The 14,959-nt window shown below is 51.1% G+C and overlaps 1 protein-coding gene across 1 annotated transcript in view; it reads right to left on the bottom strand.

Annotated features, from left to right (window-relative positions):
* Window positions 1-14,959, bottom strand: part of SLC24A4 (solute carrier family 24 member 4) — a 152,266-nt gene that overhangs the window by 42,704 nt on the left and 94,603 nt on the right. Inside the window, exons 3-10 of the mRNA XM_006184187.3 lie at window positions 14,077-14,153; window positions 11,490-11,564; window positions 8,939-9,023; window positions 8,260-8,363; window positions 7,371-7,445; window positions 4,578-4,603; window positions 2,942-2,995; window positions 1,246-1,388 (exon numbers count right to left, since the gene is read on the bottom strand). Of these exons, the coding sequence (XP_006184249.1) occupies window positions 1,246-1,388; window positions 2,942-2,995; window positions 4,578-4,603; window positions 7,371-7,445; window positions 8,260-8,363; window positions 8,939-9,023; window positions 11,490-11,564; window positions 14,077-14,153 (639 nt within the window). The remainder of the gene's footprint in view (window positions 1-1,245; window positions 1,389-2,941; window positions 2,996-4,577; window positions 4,604-7,370; window positions 7,446-8,259; window positions 8,364-8,938; window positions 9,024-11,489; window positions 11,565-14,076; window positions 14,154-14,959) is intronic.

Raw genomic sequence — 14,959 nt, 5'->3', positions numbered from 1 at the left:
GCCTCCGGTGGCCAGGCTGTGGCCTTGCTGGCACCCATATCCTCCCCCCAGCAGCCCTCATCCAGCTGTGTGGAGAGACTCAGCCCTCACTCCAGCACCTAGGACAGGTGCCCTCCTCTCGGGGTTACCCGAGACGGGACAGAACATACTTGCCCAAAGTGCACACTGGGGGAAGCTCCTACCCTGATCTGCCTCAGGGTGGAGACGGGGGAGGGGGCCAAGGGTATAGGTTCTGGGCCCCACATGTCCCTGATACAGGCGAACAGTCCCCTGAGACTCCACGGTGACATCAGAGGGGCCAAGAAGGAATTAAAGTTGCCTGAAAGAGGATGTGACTTGTCCAGGGCCATGAGGAATAAGGGAGAAAGAGCCCTCAGGTGGCCAGTCCAGGGTGCTCTCTCCCGGTTAAGGTAGAACCTGGCAATGCCAGCTTCAGCTGTTTGTTCCAGACGCAAACTACAAGAACCAACTCAGGCCTTCACACAGGTCTTGGGGGGGAAGAGTGTGAATCCCCTCGCCTTCCTGGCGCTGCCCCCAGATGGAATCACCTGGTCACCAGCTGCATTAAGAAATGAGGACAAGGTTTCCAGGGCAGTAGCTGGTCAGGCCTAGACATTCGGGGGACTTGGCAGAGATGACTCTCTGGGTTGGCTCTGAAGGCCCAGAACCCCCAGACAAGGGAGCCAAACAGAAGCCAAGGAGACTAAGCTGCAGTCCCCAGGGGAAGGGGCTCCTGAGCAGGTCTCTGGGGGCGGGGGTCTGGGAACTCCTGGTCAGCTGTCTTTCCCAGACTTGCTGCTCCTCTGGGCGGTGAGCCAGTGGGCTCTCCAGAACTGAACCTGGCATTTGAGAAACCACAGGGAACCCCGGGCCCACACTGCCACCCCAAGTCCTCAGCTTCCTGTCACTGGCCTGTGACACTGGTCAAAGATGTCATTCACCGCATTTCAGGAAAGCCAAGCCAGCCTCGAGCCTTCCTTGGGAGGCTTGGGGAGACCCCCAAGGATGTAATTTTTGACTCTTGAGTCATCCTTCTCCCATCTAAGCAAATGCCCATCTGAGCCACATGCCTAAATGACTGGCCGTCCTCATTCAGGGTCCTGTGACCAATGGTAAGAGAATGACAATTTAGGGGGAGTGTGTGTGTGCTTGCATGTGTGTGTGTGCACACATGCACACACACACAGAGAAGGGGAGAGTGGTTTCAACGGCACGGTTGGCCCACTCCTGTCTGCTCAGCCTTACCTTGCCCCAGCAATGGCACGGAGGGGTCATCAGAGCTACTATCACAGTAATCATTACCATCCTCCAGCTCACTGTTGACCGTGTTGCCATTTGCAATGGTCTTTTGTTTGACTGTGAAAAAGGCCTGCATCTTCACATTGTACCTGCAAATCAGTTAAGGCAGGAGGTCAGAGATGCAGGAGAGACCGGCAGGGGCGTGGGCAGGGGCCTCCCCCTCCTCCCCCCCGCCCTCCCCTGTGCACCTGCAGGGATCCTGGCCCTGGCGAGGGGCTGGGGAACTAAGGCTTTTCAACTGAGCTGATGAGAGTTTCCTGACAAGAACCTTGGAACAATGTGCAGTCACAGGGGGCCTGCTCCTACTGAGATGCCAGTGGGCTTCCTGAGGGCATAAGAGAGCTTCAGCCTTAGAAAATCAATGAGGCCTACTTATGCCTGCCACAAGCCTGTCCTAACAAAAGAAGTTCAGCCCAGCCTCGGGACAGGCTCAAAGCAGGTGTCTGTCCCACAGCCGCCAGCCTTCCCTGAATCATTCCCGCCTAGCATCACAGTTCCCACAGAGAGGAAACTCCACCCCAGACCCCAGGCTGCCTCGCTGAAAGGCACTCAGAGAGAAGATCACTTAAGGACAATTCCCTTGCAGTTTGACGGCTGATTCCCCATTCTTATAAAACTGTGAACTCAGGGATTCAGTCTCGTAAGACTCAGGGGTGTTCTTCTCTTCAATCACCTGTGGAGGAGTGAGGAGAAAGCTAAAACTGAACATGCCTTAGCTCACGGGTGGGTTTTTTTTTAATTGTGGAAAAATACATGTAACATGAAGTTTGCTATCTTAACCATCTTCTAAGTGTACAGTTGAATCGTATTAATTACATCCACGATGTTAGGCAACCGTCACCACTATCCACTTCCTGAACTTTTTCAGCACCCCAAACAGAACTCTGTTCCCGTTAATCAATCAGTCATTCATCACTCCCTCCCAAGCACCTGGTAATCAATCTCTAATTTGCTGTCTGCCTCTAGGAATCTGACTCTCCTTGGTAACTCAGCTGAGTAGAACCGTACAATATTTGTACTTCTGTGAGGATCCCTTTCACTCAGTATAAGGTCCTCAGGGTTCATCCACCTTGTGGCGTGAGTCAGAACTCCCTTCCTTTCTATGGCTGAGTAATACTCGTCATGGGTAGTCTTGAGATGATTCTGACCTGGGCAGCTTCCGGAGGCCCTCGAGGGTGCACAACCCCGGACCCAGCATCTGCATCTTTAGAACTACAGTGGTGCCCCTCTGTGCTTGTGCAAGGTGGTGGCCCTGAGAGGTGGCATTTTATGAAGACTGGAGAAAGCGGGGATGCCTGGCTTTTTCAAAAGAGTCGTATTAAATTATTAGGCGATTTAGAGACAGCAAAATAGGGTGGTCACCCTGGGGCGTGGACCTGGGTGTGGAGCAGGCGGGAGAGGCCCTTGCCTCCTACTTGTTTCGGGAGTGGCTTCATCCTCCGCGCACCAGCCACCCAGCACGACTCCCCTGGCCTGAGAGCGGACAGCACCCTAAAACCGCATCTGAACATCTCTCTCCAGAGACCTGGGGTGGCCAAAAGTGACCGAAAGTTCTGATGAAGGTTTTCTCTTGGCTCTAACAAAAGGCGAGAGCAGGGTGTGGAACGAGGGGTCAGACAGCCTGGAAGAAAAGGGCACTTACTTCATGATCAGAATGTAAAACACGTACAAGATGATGAGCACCAGGCCTTCCCACCTCAAGGAGAGAAAGGAGACTGGTTAGAGCCAAGGAGGCCTATGGCGCTGCAGCCGTGGCAGGATGTCCTGCTACGTCCCCTGACCCAGCGCCCAGCCCAGGCCCCCAGCCCCAGCTGTCCTGCAGCCCAAAGCCCACTTGGTAACGAGAGAGAAGGCTGAGGGTGGGTCCTTCTCAACTACAGGGAGCCTGTAGGACTCGGGAGGAGTTCCCCTGTCTACCTAGAAAAAGGAGGGGCCAGGGTCACCTCATCCCAGATTCAAGGAAGGGAGGGGCCTGGAGTCAGGCAGATTTGATCCTAAGAGGCCCTCTGGTCACACGGGATTCTGGCCATGGACCAGAGAAGCTGTGTGCGCAGGTGGGAAGGGGGCCCTAAGAACTGCCTGATGAGACAGGCCAGGCCCAGGAGCCTCCTGGGCTGAATGTGGGGGTGCGGCAGGGTAGGGCGGGGGTCTTTCTGGGCTGCACTGACTACCCTCCTGCAGATGTAGCATCCAACCCCACATGTGATGGGATTTTTTTTTTTCCCAGCTCAGAACATAAGACTTTGGGGAATCCTAATTTAAACATGGCTTAGTTTGGTCATCTGACAAGTGTGTACTGAAGACCTACTATGTGCCCGGCATGAGCTACAGTCCTTTGGGGGGGCTCTCCTCTGCTGACAGAGCTTGTGGCCCAGCAGAGCCGCAAAGAGAGTTGTAGATGATCTGACCCTGCCATCTCCCCAAAACTCCATCTATAGATGAGGAAAAGGAGCCCCAGAGTGGAGAGGCTTTCTGACTGACATGGGGGGTCAGGACCCAGAGCCAGGTCGCTCTGGGTCCCCAGCACACAGCACTCACATCAGGCCTTCCTGAATATATGCCCATAAATAATCACATACATGATGCAGATCTGAATCACTCCCAACGAAGAGAACATTTTCATAGCTCGTGAATGTAAGACACATTTATGCCCTCTAAGTTAGGGTGGAAGTATCAACCTTGTCTTTAGAAATTTGTGTTTTATGTAGATTAAGCAATCATCTCCTCCCTCAAAGTCATAAGGATGAGTCCCTGTATTTTATTCTTAACTATTTTAGTTTTGCTTTTTATAGCAAGATCTTTAATTCATCTAGAACTTAGTCTTGTATAAGGTGTGAGGGAGGGATCTGATGTTACTTTATTCTATATGGATTCCTAGTTGTCCCAGCAGCATCTGAGACCCCCCTCCCTGACTCACTGCCCTGTCATGATGCCTGCCATGTCCCCCAGCCCAGAACTGGGCCCATTACTGGGCCCTTGGTTCCATAGCCACAGTGGCCTCTGCTTATCCCTGGGCAAAACACCACACTGTCTTCATTATTTTAGCTTTAGAATATATCCTGATATCTGGCAGGGCAAGAATATTAACAAAAACAATCTTTGTCACTTTGAAAGGATAAACAAAGGCATAATTGTTTAGAACGATACCCTTTTTACTTTCACAAGTTCACAAGCTCATGTTTGTAAAAATAATTTTTAAAAAGCTTCAACGAACCCAACAAGCAAAGCAAGGATACTAACAAAAAAGGGACAACGAGAAACAAACTTTAAAAACTTACCACACAATTTCCTCGTCGTATATGAACTAGAAGGCAAAAGAAACAAAGGGCAGGGGGACAGATTTATTCCAAAAGCAGAACCAACCCAGATCCCTAAGCACCTCAAGCCGACACATACTGGCTTGTTACGTGTTTCACAGAAAGCTGGGCTCCTGTCTCCGTGTCTGTTTCTCAAATGTAAACAGTGACCTTTCCTTGGTGGAAACCTCGGTCAGCACATGATGCAGTGTGAGGGCTGGGGTGGGGCTCCCGAGAGAAATGGCTTGTGCTTCGTGAAAGTCCAAGTACCCACGGGGTCCAACTGGCGGGGGTCTGTCCTCATTAATGGAAGAGCTGCAGAAACCAAGGATCTTAAAAACTGAAAAGGCACCTGTCTCTGTGTGTATGTAGATACATATGTATGTCTATCTATATCTGTCTGTCTGTCTATCTCTCGTACCTATGTGTGGGGGTGGGGATGTGTAGGGAGGAAGGTGTGTTTTCTTAAAAATAGTAACACTTTTGAAAACTCTGAGGGTAAGGGACCCACTTGTACCATTTGAAGGGAGGCCAGGGGTGGTGGTGGGGATGCCATGGCTTCCCAAGAGGGCGCCAATGTTGCCTAACAACCCCAACTTGCATCTTCCAAAGGGGACAAAGATGTCAGGTGCTGCTGTGGTCCAGGGGAGGACCCCTGTGACTGCCCCAGCCAGGCCTGGTGTGCACTGGAAGGTGAAGGTGCCCACCAATCTGATCTTAGAGACACCAAGGTCCCTACACAGGATTGCAGGAGAGGCCAGGGGGCTGTTGTCTGACTTGGGCCCATTACACCCGTCTCCTGGCTGCCACGGCAGGTGTCACACATAGGATCTTGCTTTGGGAAGCCACTTCGGAGAGGGCCATCCTGGCCGGGCATCACTGTGAGGCTCCCCAAAATCCAGGCTCTGAGGAAGAGGCATTCAACAGAGGGAACCTGGTGCCACCCCCTGGGGAACTTGGGGGACATTTATGGGGATGGTTTCAGTTTTTATAACCCAATGGAGGGCTACTGGCATTTAGAGGAGGTGAAGGCCAGGGGTGCTGGCCAGCCTAGAACATGTGAAACGGTTCTAACGGAGGAGTTTTTCTATATTTGTCACACACTTTAAATATCTCCTGCTAAATATTTAGGCAAGCAAAAAAAAAAAAAAAAATCTGAGCCTCAAACTTAACTCCATTTTACAAATCAAAGTATTTTCCCATGGTTTTAATAAATGCTTAATTTTCTAGTGAGTGAACTGTCACGCAAATTGAGAGACAACTGTACTCGGCTGTTTAAGATTTTATCAGGAGTCATTGATAATTTGGGGAAATGACATCATCAATGTGGGCACCACTCACAGGGTTTACATGCCAGCCCAGCACACCTCAGTCTGCGCTGGTAGTCGTTGGCCTCACAGATTTTTCTATATGGGGACAACGGATGACATCATCCTGTGTTCTAGCACCTTTGTGCCAAAACATTTACACACTGGAAGATACATTCTTCTGTTATAAACTACTTTCATCTGTCCTTTATAGTACAGTCTATGTATTTTTTAACATTGTGTGTAGGTAAACTGTTTTATCTATAACTTCCATTTTTAGGGGTGTGGTGAGTGCTCTCAGATGCCCCAGCGAGCCCCTAGCCTGATGTTCATGCTCCGCTTGTGTATGTGGCCTGGACTTGGGGATCTGCTCCTAACAGAATATGGCAAAAGTGCTGGGTTGTCACTTCCAAGATTTGGTCACAAACAGACCATGGCTTCCATCTCGGTGCCTCCTCACCCTCGGTCGGAGGGAAACCAGTTGCCATTCTGTGAGCTGCACCATGGAACAGCCTGAGGCCTGCCCGCAGCTGCGCAAGGGGTCCTGAAAGCAGGTCCTCGTGCAGGGAGCCCAGAGATAACTACACCTGGATGATACCTGTGAGAGACCTGAGCCAGAGGGCTCAGTGAAGCCACTCCCAGATTTTGATCCATAGACAATGACAGCAATGAATGTTTGCTGTTTTAAGCTGCTGAGTGTTAAGGGAAAGTTGTTACACAGCAGCAGATAACTAATACAAGGGTCGTGACTCTCATCCCCAGTTGGTTCTAGATCTTGTAAGGTTGAGAACTGTCGCTCTAGGGACCATCCATACCCTAGAACGTGGGCATGCCACTTGCATCTGCCCTCATTGAATACGACCTGCCCTCACGCCACCACTTTAGAGCTCCTTTTGGATGGAAACCACTCCCCTGTGGATGACATGGTCCTCGGCAGTAACATGTGTCACGGACTTCACTGCTGTCATTGTCATGTGCCATGAGGTCCCCCCAGCCCTCTGAGGGGCCACAGGGATAATACCCCCCCAAACTAACGGGCCCCAGGGATCCCTGGTTTGGCTCCTCTTCTGCCCCCAGCCTTGCTCCCAGCTGGCCTCTCTGACTGCTCCCCAGTGGGCTGGGAAACCACAAACTCTGCTCCTAGCAAACAGGCTCTGAGTGAGGCTCTGAAGGGCCTCTGATGAGCACGTGTTTGAACCTAAATGCATGAGGCGCATGACACCTGCTTTAGTTTTTCCAAGGCCTTTTTGCCCTCAAGGTGTTCCGTGGATGCACTCAATAACCAAAGCGTCAGGTGTGAGGTTGTTGGGAAAGGGGGGCACTGTGGCAGGGGATTGTCAGTGTGACTGCAGTCAGTGGCCAGCACACCCCAGGGTGGGGATGCCGTGGGTTCTCTGGTTACAGTGCCAGGGACAGGGGTGGGCAGGGGCCCGGTGCCTTCACAGGGGAGGGGGAGGGGGTAACTCACGGCAATGAGCACGATGACAGAGAGGGTGTAGTACACGGAGTCTCGGCACACGGCCCACCACGTCAGACGGACCACCTGCCGAGCAAAGGGCCTTCAGTGTTTATTGGCCCGGGAGACGGAGAGCAGGGCAGGGGGACATAGCTGGGGGCTCCCACCACCTCCAAATCCTGCAGGTGCAGAGACATGCCCACGGAGCTCATTGTAACTGCGCCACCAGATCCCCACCTTGCCTGGCTGCCCAAGGCCACCCTGTGCTCTTCATTGTAACAGAACATCATGCGTAACTGACGGCAAAGCTGCCCCTTGTTTCTCCACGGTGACCACATGGCATGTTTCCCAGCAGAAGCCAGGTGTCAAGGGGAGGCCAGATGCACTCACTCTCCCCCACCCACGCTGGAACCTTCTGGGGGTGACTAGATGCCGTACCTCTACATCCCTTGGCCAGGCAAAGCCTACCCATGACCTCGACTCTCTGAGGTCAAGTCTAATGTCCCCCTGTGGCTCTGAGGACCAGGAATATGCGACGGGGTATCAGCAACAAGCCAGCTTCACGGGGAAGCTCCCTGCGGGGAGGCCCTAGGCAGGCCCTGATTATTTCCAGAGTCTAGCTCAGGGTCAAGGTTAGAGGAGGCTCCTTTTAAACATTTAAGCTGTTTAATGAATGGTCCCCCTCGGACTGGCAGGCAGCTGATATACTTCTTGCTCTCAGAGCCCCCCAAGTGCCAGGGGTGGAGGGAACATCGGACACCACTGTTACATGCGAGGAAAAGGGCTCAGAGGGAAAGCCACGTCTCAAAGCCATAGGGAGTTATGCACAAGGCCAAGGCTGGGCCTTGGGTCTCCCCACCCTGTCCCTGTGTCATTTCATAAGGAGAGAGAAACCACTGACCTGCCCTGCAAATAACCCACAAACGCCAATGATACACAGGATATTGAACACAGCAGAGCCCACGATGGTCCCAACCCCCACATCTCCGTGGGTGATGAATACACCTGGAAAGAAAAAGGCACAAATCGTCATCTGCAAAGCCCAGGCCTGCCTGGCTGGCTCTAAGCCTGTGCCCCCTCACCCATGAACAGAGGGAATTTATTCTTACCATCAGAAAACACCTACGATGCTGGTGAGAATGGCAAAACCGGAGGTGGAAGTGCCCTCAGGGATCGGCTACTCCAATCTTCCCTTTTTTTTTCAAACAGCTTTATCTATCTATCTATCTATCTATCTATCTATCTATCTATCTGTCTATTTATTTAGGGGTTTGTCTTCTTTCACTCCATTTTTTAAAACAGCCTTATTGAGATGTAATTTACATGCCATAAAGTTCACCCAGTTAAAATATCATTTCAGCGTTTTTTGGTATAGTCACAGAACTATACGATGCTCACCACAATCTAGTTTTAGAATGTTTTCATCACCCCAGAAGGAAATCCATACCTCTTAGTACCTCACTCCATCCATGCCCCAGGGAACCACTAATTCACTTTCTATCTCTCCATTTCTACCATTTTACAGATGAGAAAACTGAGGCTCAGAGCTGACAAATGCCCTCACTGTTGGGATTTCATACCAATAACAGAGGCAAACAGTTCTGGCGTCGAGCTTCCTGCAGCCATGAAGGTAGCTCCAGCCACATCTTCACTGAGATGGAGTTTCTGAAACAGAAGTGACCGCAGCCCCTCAGGCTCTGATGTAGGGGTGGTGGACACATGAGCTGGACACTCGGTAGCCAGGAAGAGGTTAGGGGAGCAGCACCGTGGCCAGAGCCAGGCTCCTCAGCTGGCAGCCTCCCCTCCCTGCACTTTGAGCGCATGCCCTCCTCCACTCTGCCGGACACCAACCCAGAATCCCATCTTCTCTCCTCATTGGTTAACTTCTGTTCATTCTCTGAGCTTTTAAACAATGTCTCCTTGATAAAGCCTTTCTAAGCGGCCACCCTGAGCCAGGTGCTGCCCTGGGACAGGCACAGTGTTTGGTCCTCCACTGCTGAAACACAAACCACACAGTGAGGGTCTGAGGTCCATTCATTTGCCTTCCTTGCTGGATGATGAGGGCAGGTTTGGTCTTTTTCATCTTTGGATCCCCAGTGCTTAGAACAGGGCCTGGTGCTCAGTGAGAATTCCACCAGTCTAGAGTCCATCACATCTGGTGCCCACACAGACCTTGGGTACCATGCCGACCTCCACATGTCAGGGTTGTGGGACTCAGAGGCCTTGGGGGACACACAGCCTGCCTCCTCCACCCAGAAGGCCTTCTCAGTGGCAGGGCTGATACCTGGCTGCTCACTGAGACAGAGGCCCATCCTCTGATCTGGAATGTGGTGCTGGAAGCTTTGAATGCTTGGGGAAACCATGGAGATTCTGGGTCCACCTGAATGCCAATTTGAAGGCGCCCACCTGTGGGTCTCAGAAGGCCTCTGGGCAGGCTGGCTGAGGGCAGGGCTCAGCCTCCTCCAGCTCCCACCCCGCCTCCCAAAGTACGTCGGGCACTTTGGAATCCCCGGGCCAGCACAACCTCCCCATAGAGCTTACTACAGAAGGGTTGGAGCTCAGGGCTTGATGGAAAATGGGGGCACAACACTGACCCCAGACAGAAGCCTGGTCACCTGACCTTGCCAAAGAGGTGTCATGGAAGAGGTTCAGCTATCAAAGCACATCCAATAGCTTCCTGCAGAATCCAAACCATGCTACATCCTGTCCTGCCTTCGCCCTGCCTTTGTCATTCCTTCCCTCTGGAATGCCCTTCCCCTTCTGCTCTGCCTGTGGAAATCCTTCTCACTTCCAACACCTGGACCAAATGTCATCTCCTCCAGGAAATGCTCCTGGGTTTCCCTTCAAAAGAACCTCTTCCTCCCTCCTTTAGGCTTCTGAGTCCTTGGATAGCTCTCCCAGAGCCCCTTCCATCCATCTTGCCAGGATCATCACCCTCACCCACCTCTGTTTTTAGGGAGGCAGGCAACCCTGCAGGGCACCTCCACCGTATGTGGTCTTGTGCCTTCAGTCACCCATTTCCCATGGGTTTCTGTCAACCCGAGGCAGGGAGGGGTCCCAACTCTGTGGCCGTGACATCCAAGCTCTTACAATGATGGGTGCCTGGGATGCACATTCTGTAAGGACCAGCTGACTGTTTTCCCCCAGGGCTTCCTCTGAAGTAGCGACAGGCTGCCAGCTGCCTGTAGTAACCGCTATACCCTCAGCCCGCCACTCCGGGGACCTGCCCCTGGGCTGAGCCTCCTGCCCTGACACCCCAGCAGTCATTTCCTGATTCTGTTCCTTATGCTCTTTCTCTGGCTCATTTCTCTCTCTCACAAGTGTCTTGATGATGGTAAGCACATGTCTCGATCTGGGTGGGGGGAAGGGTGGGGACAGGGGTGGGCAGGGGAGGGAAAGGCCTTTGCACACTTTGGCCAGGTCATTCACTATTTAGAATACCCAGGTCAAAAGCAGCCAGTCCTACTGTGTGCTCAGCAGGGGACAAAGCAGTGGGGAAGCGCTGATTCCCAACAACCTGTGTCCCCAGCTGCAAACGTCCCAACAGCAACATGTCCTCAGACAGCTGGGAGACTGCATGCAGATAAAGTGTGCTGATGCCCAGCGCAGCCTGCCCACAGCAGGTGCTGAAAACAGAGGTCGTTTTCCTTCCTTGGCCAGAAGCCAAGAGTCAGAGTAAAGAGAAAGATTGGAGTCTTGTACACGAGGAGAAAGAAGTGAAAAATTGACAGAACAATTAAAAGGAGAAAATGTCAGGCTGCAAAGGTTAGGATGGAGCGTCTTCCCTGCAGGTGCAGCTCGGCACCCCGAGCCCCCCTGGTACCTGCCCCCTGCACCTGGTTTGGGCAAACGCTCCCTAACTAACCAGGTTTGATTCAACTACCCATGCCAGCATTAAAGCCAGAGGCCGTGGGTAACGATTTCAAGTGGGGAGCCTTTTCTTCTGCCAAGCTCTGGGACAGGACGCCACCCCTCTAACTCTAATTTGGGGGGTTCGGACGAGGCTTTGCCATGATGGCGGCAAGCGCTTGGGCTGACAACCTTCACCTCCAGGGTGCTCCCCACCCCAGCCCCGTCTGGCCTGGTACTGACGTGCCACGTGTTGTTCATCCCCAGGCCCCTCTCACGTACCTCGCAGATCTTCTCTAGAGACGGAACAAAGAAGTCATCACATACTATGGCCAAGGCGTAGAACATGTACAGAGCCTGTGAATGAAACGGGAGACAGCGTCAGCCCACACACCTGCCACCGCCGGGCACGGCCAGGCACCCATCACGCGCCAAACCAGCCCGCTAGGGCAGAGGCCAGGTGAAGGGACGGAGGTACGGAAGAAAATTCCAGCACCACTGAGATGTGTTTTCTCAATTCCCCCCAGACAGATGGGGAAACTGAGGCCCTAACAAGAGAAATAACTTGCTGAGCAGCAGAGGGGACAAAAACTCGGGCCTGTGTCCCTTCCTCTCTTCTTAAAGAAGCAGCTCTCTCTCCAGCACCAGGGTTACACCCTCAAAAGGCAAGATCCTAACCTTAAGGGCCAAGAGGAAAGCATCTGAAATCACCATTTTAAGAGTTTAATCATCCTCCTGGTTTCCCCTCTTTAGTTTTAGCAAAGGCATCATTTCCTTATTATCAACGGCCCACCCCCTGCCAAAACAGACGGCGACTTGAGACCCAGCATTTCCTGCGACACTACTTGATGTTGGCCCAGGTTATAACATACAAGCCATTTACACTGGGAGGCTCATAGGACAGAGTTCAGATTCCAGGGCTGATCCTGGGAATTACCTGCCTTGTGACTTTGGATAAGTCACGTCTCCAGGTCTTAGTTTCCTCATCTGTTTGATGACAGAGTTAAGAACAGATCAGTGGTTTTTAGATTGTTTTACTACAGAACCCCTCCCTGACCTGTCTACCCAAGACAGCTTTACTGAGCTGGTCTTATGTGCCAGGTACTGTTCAAGCCATTAGGGGTATGTGGTGACGATGCCAGGAAAAGCCTCTGCCTCTTATAACTTACCTTAATGGGGGACAAATAGGCAAATAAAGTATAACTCCCAGGAAACAATAAGTGCAAAGGTCCTGAGGCAGGGGCCTATTTGATGAATCTGAGGAACAGTAAGGTCACTGGTGCCGGTAGAACAGAGTGAGAATAAGGTAGAAAATGGAGAATGTGAGGTTGGAGGGAGAGGCAAGGACCAGGACCCGCAGAAAGGAGATGGGATTTTACCCCAAGCACTGGGGGGGAAGCCATTTCCTTCTTCAAAGAAAAAGTGATGTAAATGCCCTGTTCGCAAAAGAGGGAAAGGCTGGGCTGCTTCAGCTAAAACAGTGTGATGTTCTGACAACTGAACAATTAATCGTGATTAAATAAAGTGGAAGATCTATCAGCTGTGACCAAAGCATCCAAGGCAGACGTCTATTGAAGTCCAGGCGTGGCTGTCCTTGGATATGATTCATTATCTTTTGGGAGGAAGCAAAGAGACACAAATATGGAGGGTGTGGGTTCCTGCAAAATTCCTGAGGTCCTCTCAGGTTCAGGAAAAAAGGCTTTGTCGTAGCAACGCCAAGACTTTCATGAGGCAGGGGGACAGAACTGCGGGACTAATTTGCCAAACCCACACCCCCTTAGTGAAAGGGGAGGGCATGGGAAAGCCAGAGACACTGGGAAGATAGTAATTATTACAGAAATAATACATAGGCCTGTCACTCAAAATCTGCCTAAACCTTCATTTTCACTAATGGCTTACCCTGTTAATTAAAACGTCACTCATTCATTATTCTCCGGCGGCTACCACCTATGAGAATCCCAGCCTTCACTTGCTCAATTGTCTCTCGCAAAGACAGATACTTGGTTGGGTTTAAATATGTAAGCGGATGGTGCTGGGTGGTTGGGGAACCTGATCAGGAGGAACATGTGCTATGGTTGATCCAGCACAGAAAAGCAAACCCTGGACACCTTTATTTCCCCGCACCAGACAACAGGGCTGGCAAACTTTTTCTACAAAGAGACGGTAAATTTTTGTGGCTTTGTGGACCACGGAGTCTCCTTCACTACCACTCAGCTCTGCCACTGACGCACAAAAATAGCCACAGATGACGTAGAAATGCATGAGAATAGCTGTGTTCTGATAAAACTTTATTTACAAGTGCAGGCAGTAGCTGCAGGCTCTAGTTTGCCTACAGAGAAGAGTGACTTTGACCTGTAGTTTAGGCTGGAGCCGCCCACTACGCCTTCTTGAATTGCTATCTGAACTCCACCACTGGTCATCAGGGCTCATCTAACACCGAGGGAAGTTTGGGAAGAAGCAAGTGCAGTTATGTCAAGGTGGTAAAATGGGGGTGAGGTCATGGGACCCATGCTAGCAAGCAGGGATGGAGCACTTATCCTGTGTCATGCGATGTCCGATGGACTTGACCCACATTCACTCGTCTTTACCCATCTAGGAAAGATGCCGTCACGCCTATTTTATAAAAGCGGTAAAGGAGGCACAAGAAGACTTGAATCCTTGACTTGGTTCTGGGGCCACTCACTATATAACACTGAGCAAGCCACTTCATATTCTTAAGACTTCATTTCCTTGTGGTTAAAATGCGTCCAGAATCTGTTCTCACAGAGCTCCTACAAGGCTTGGACAGGACCTTTGACATGCTGTGCTCTGAAGACAGGCTTCCCCTGCCTGAAGTTTAGGGACGTCCCATCCCGAGAGGACCACTTACACCGAGGATGTGCAGCAGGACGGCTCCATGCTGTCGCTCCTGATTGGAGAACAGGTCTGCGGGGAACTCGTGAATGGCTGAAAGATAAGAGGACACAGCAGGGTGTTAGTTACCCACGAGCATCACCTGAGACCTGGGGGTCAGCCAGGGAACTGTGGAGCCCCCCCATGTTAGACTGCCTGGGGAGAAGGCCAGCTGCTTCTCCTCAGTCCAGGGCAGACCTGCACTCTTAGGAAAACATTGCTGGATGCAATGTTTATCCAGAGAGTCTAGTACCTTAGAGTTGATTGTGTTTTGCATATCCCTTGCAATTGAAAAAAAAAAAAAAGAAACACTTCATACCCACTAGGATGTTATAAACAAAAAACACAAGTAAGTGTTGACAAGGATGTGGAAATACTGGAACCCTCATACATGACTAGTGGGAATGCAAAATGGTGCAGTCAAGTTGGAAAACAGTCTGGCAGTTCCTCAAAAGGTTAAACACGGAGTTACCATATAACCCAGCAATTCCACTCCCAAGTACCCACCCAAGAGAAATGAAAACATATGTCCACACAAAACCTGGACACGAATGTCCATAGTAGTAATATTCATAAAAAATTAAGATGTGGAAATAACCCAAACATTATCAACTGAGGAATGGATAAATAAAACATGATTTAGCCACACAAATGGAATATTATTTGGCAATAGAAAGAGGTGAAGTACCGATACATGTTACAATGTAGACGGAGCTTGAAAACATTTTGCTCAGTGAAAGCAGCCCATCACAAAAGACCACATGTTGTGTGATTCCATTAGTACAAAATGTTTAGAACAGGCAAATCTATTGAGGCGGAGGTAGATCAGCGGTTGCCTACTGCTGGAAGGTACGGGGGAT

Source organism: Camelus ferus, chromosome 6, assembly GCF_009834535.1.
Source record: "Camelus ferus isolate YT-003-E chromosome 6, BCGSAC_Cfer_1.0, whole genome shotgun sequence".
In the NCBI taxonomy this organism is placed as follows: Eukaryota; Metazoa; Chordata; class Mammalia; order Artiodactyla; family Camelidae; genus Camelus; species Camelus ferus.
This window is presented reverse-complemented; position numbering and strand designations above follow the sequence as displayed.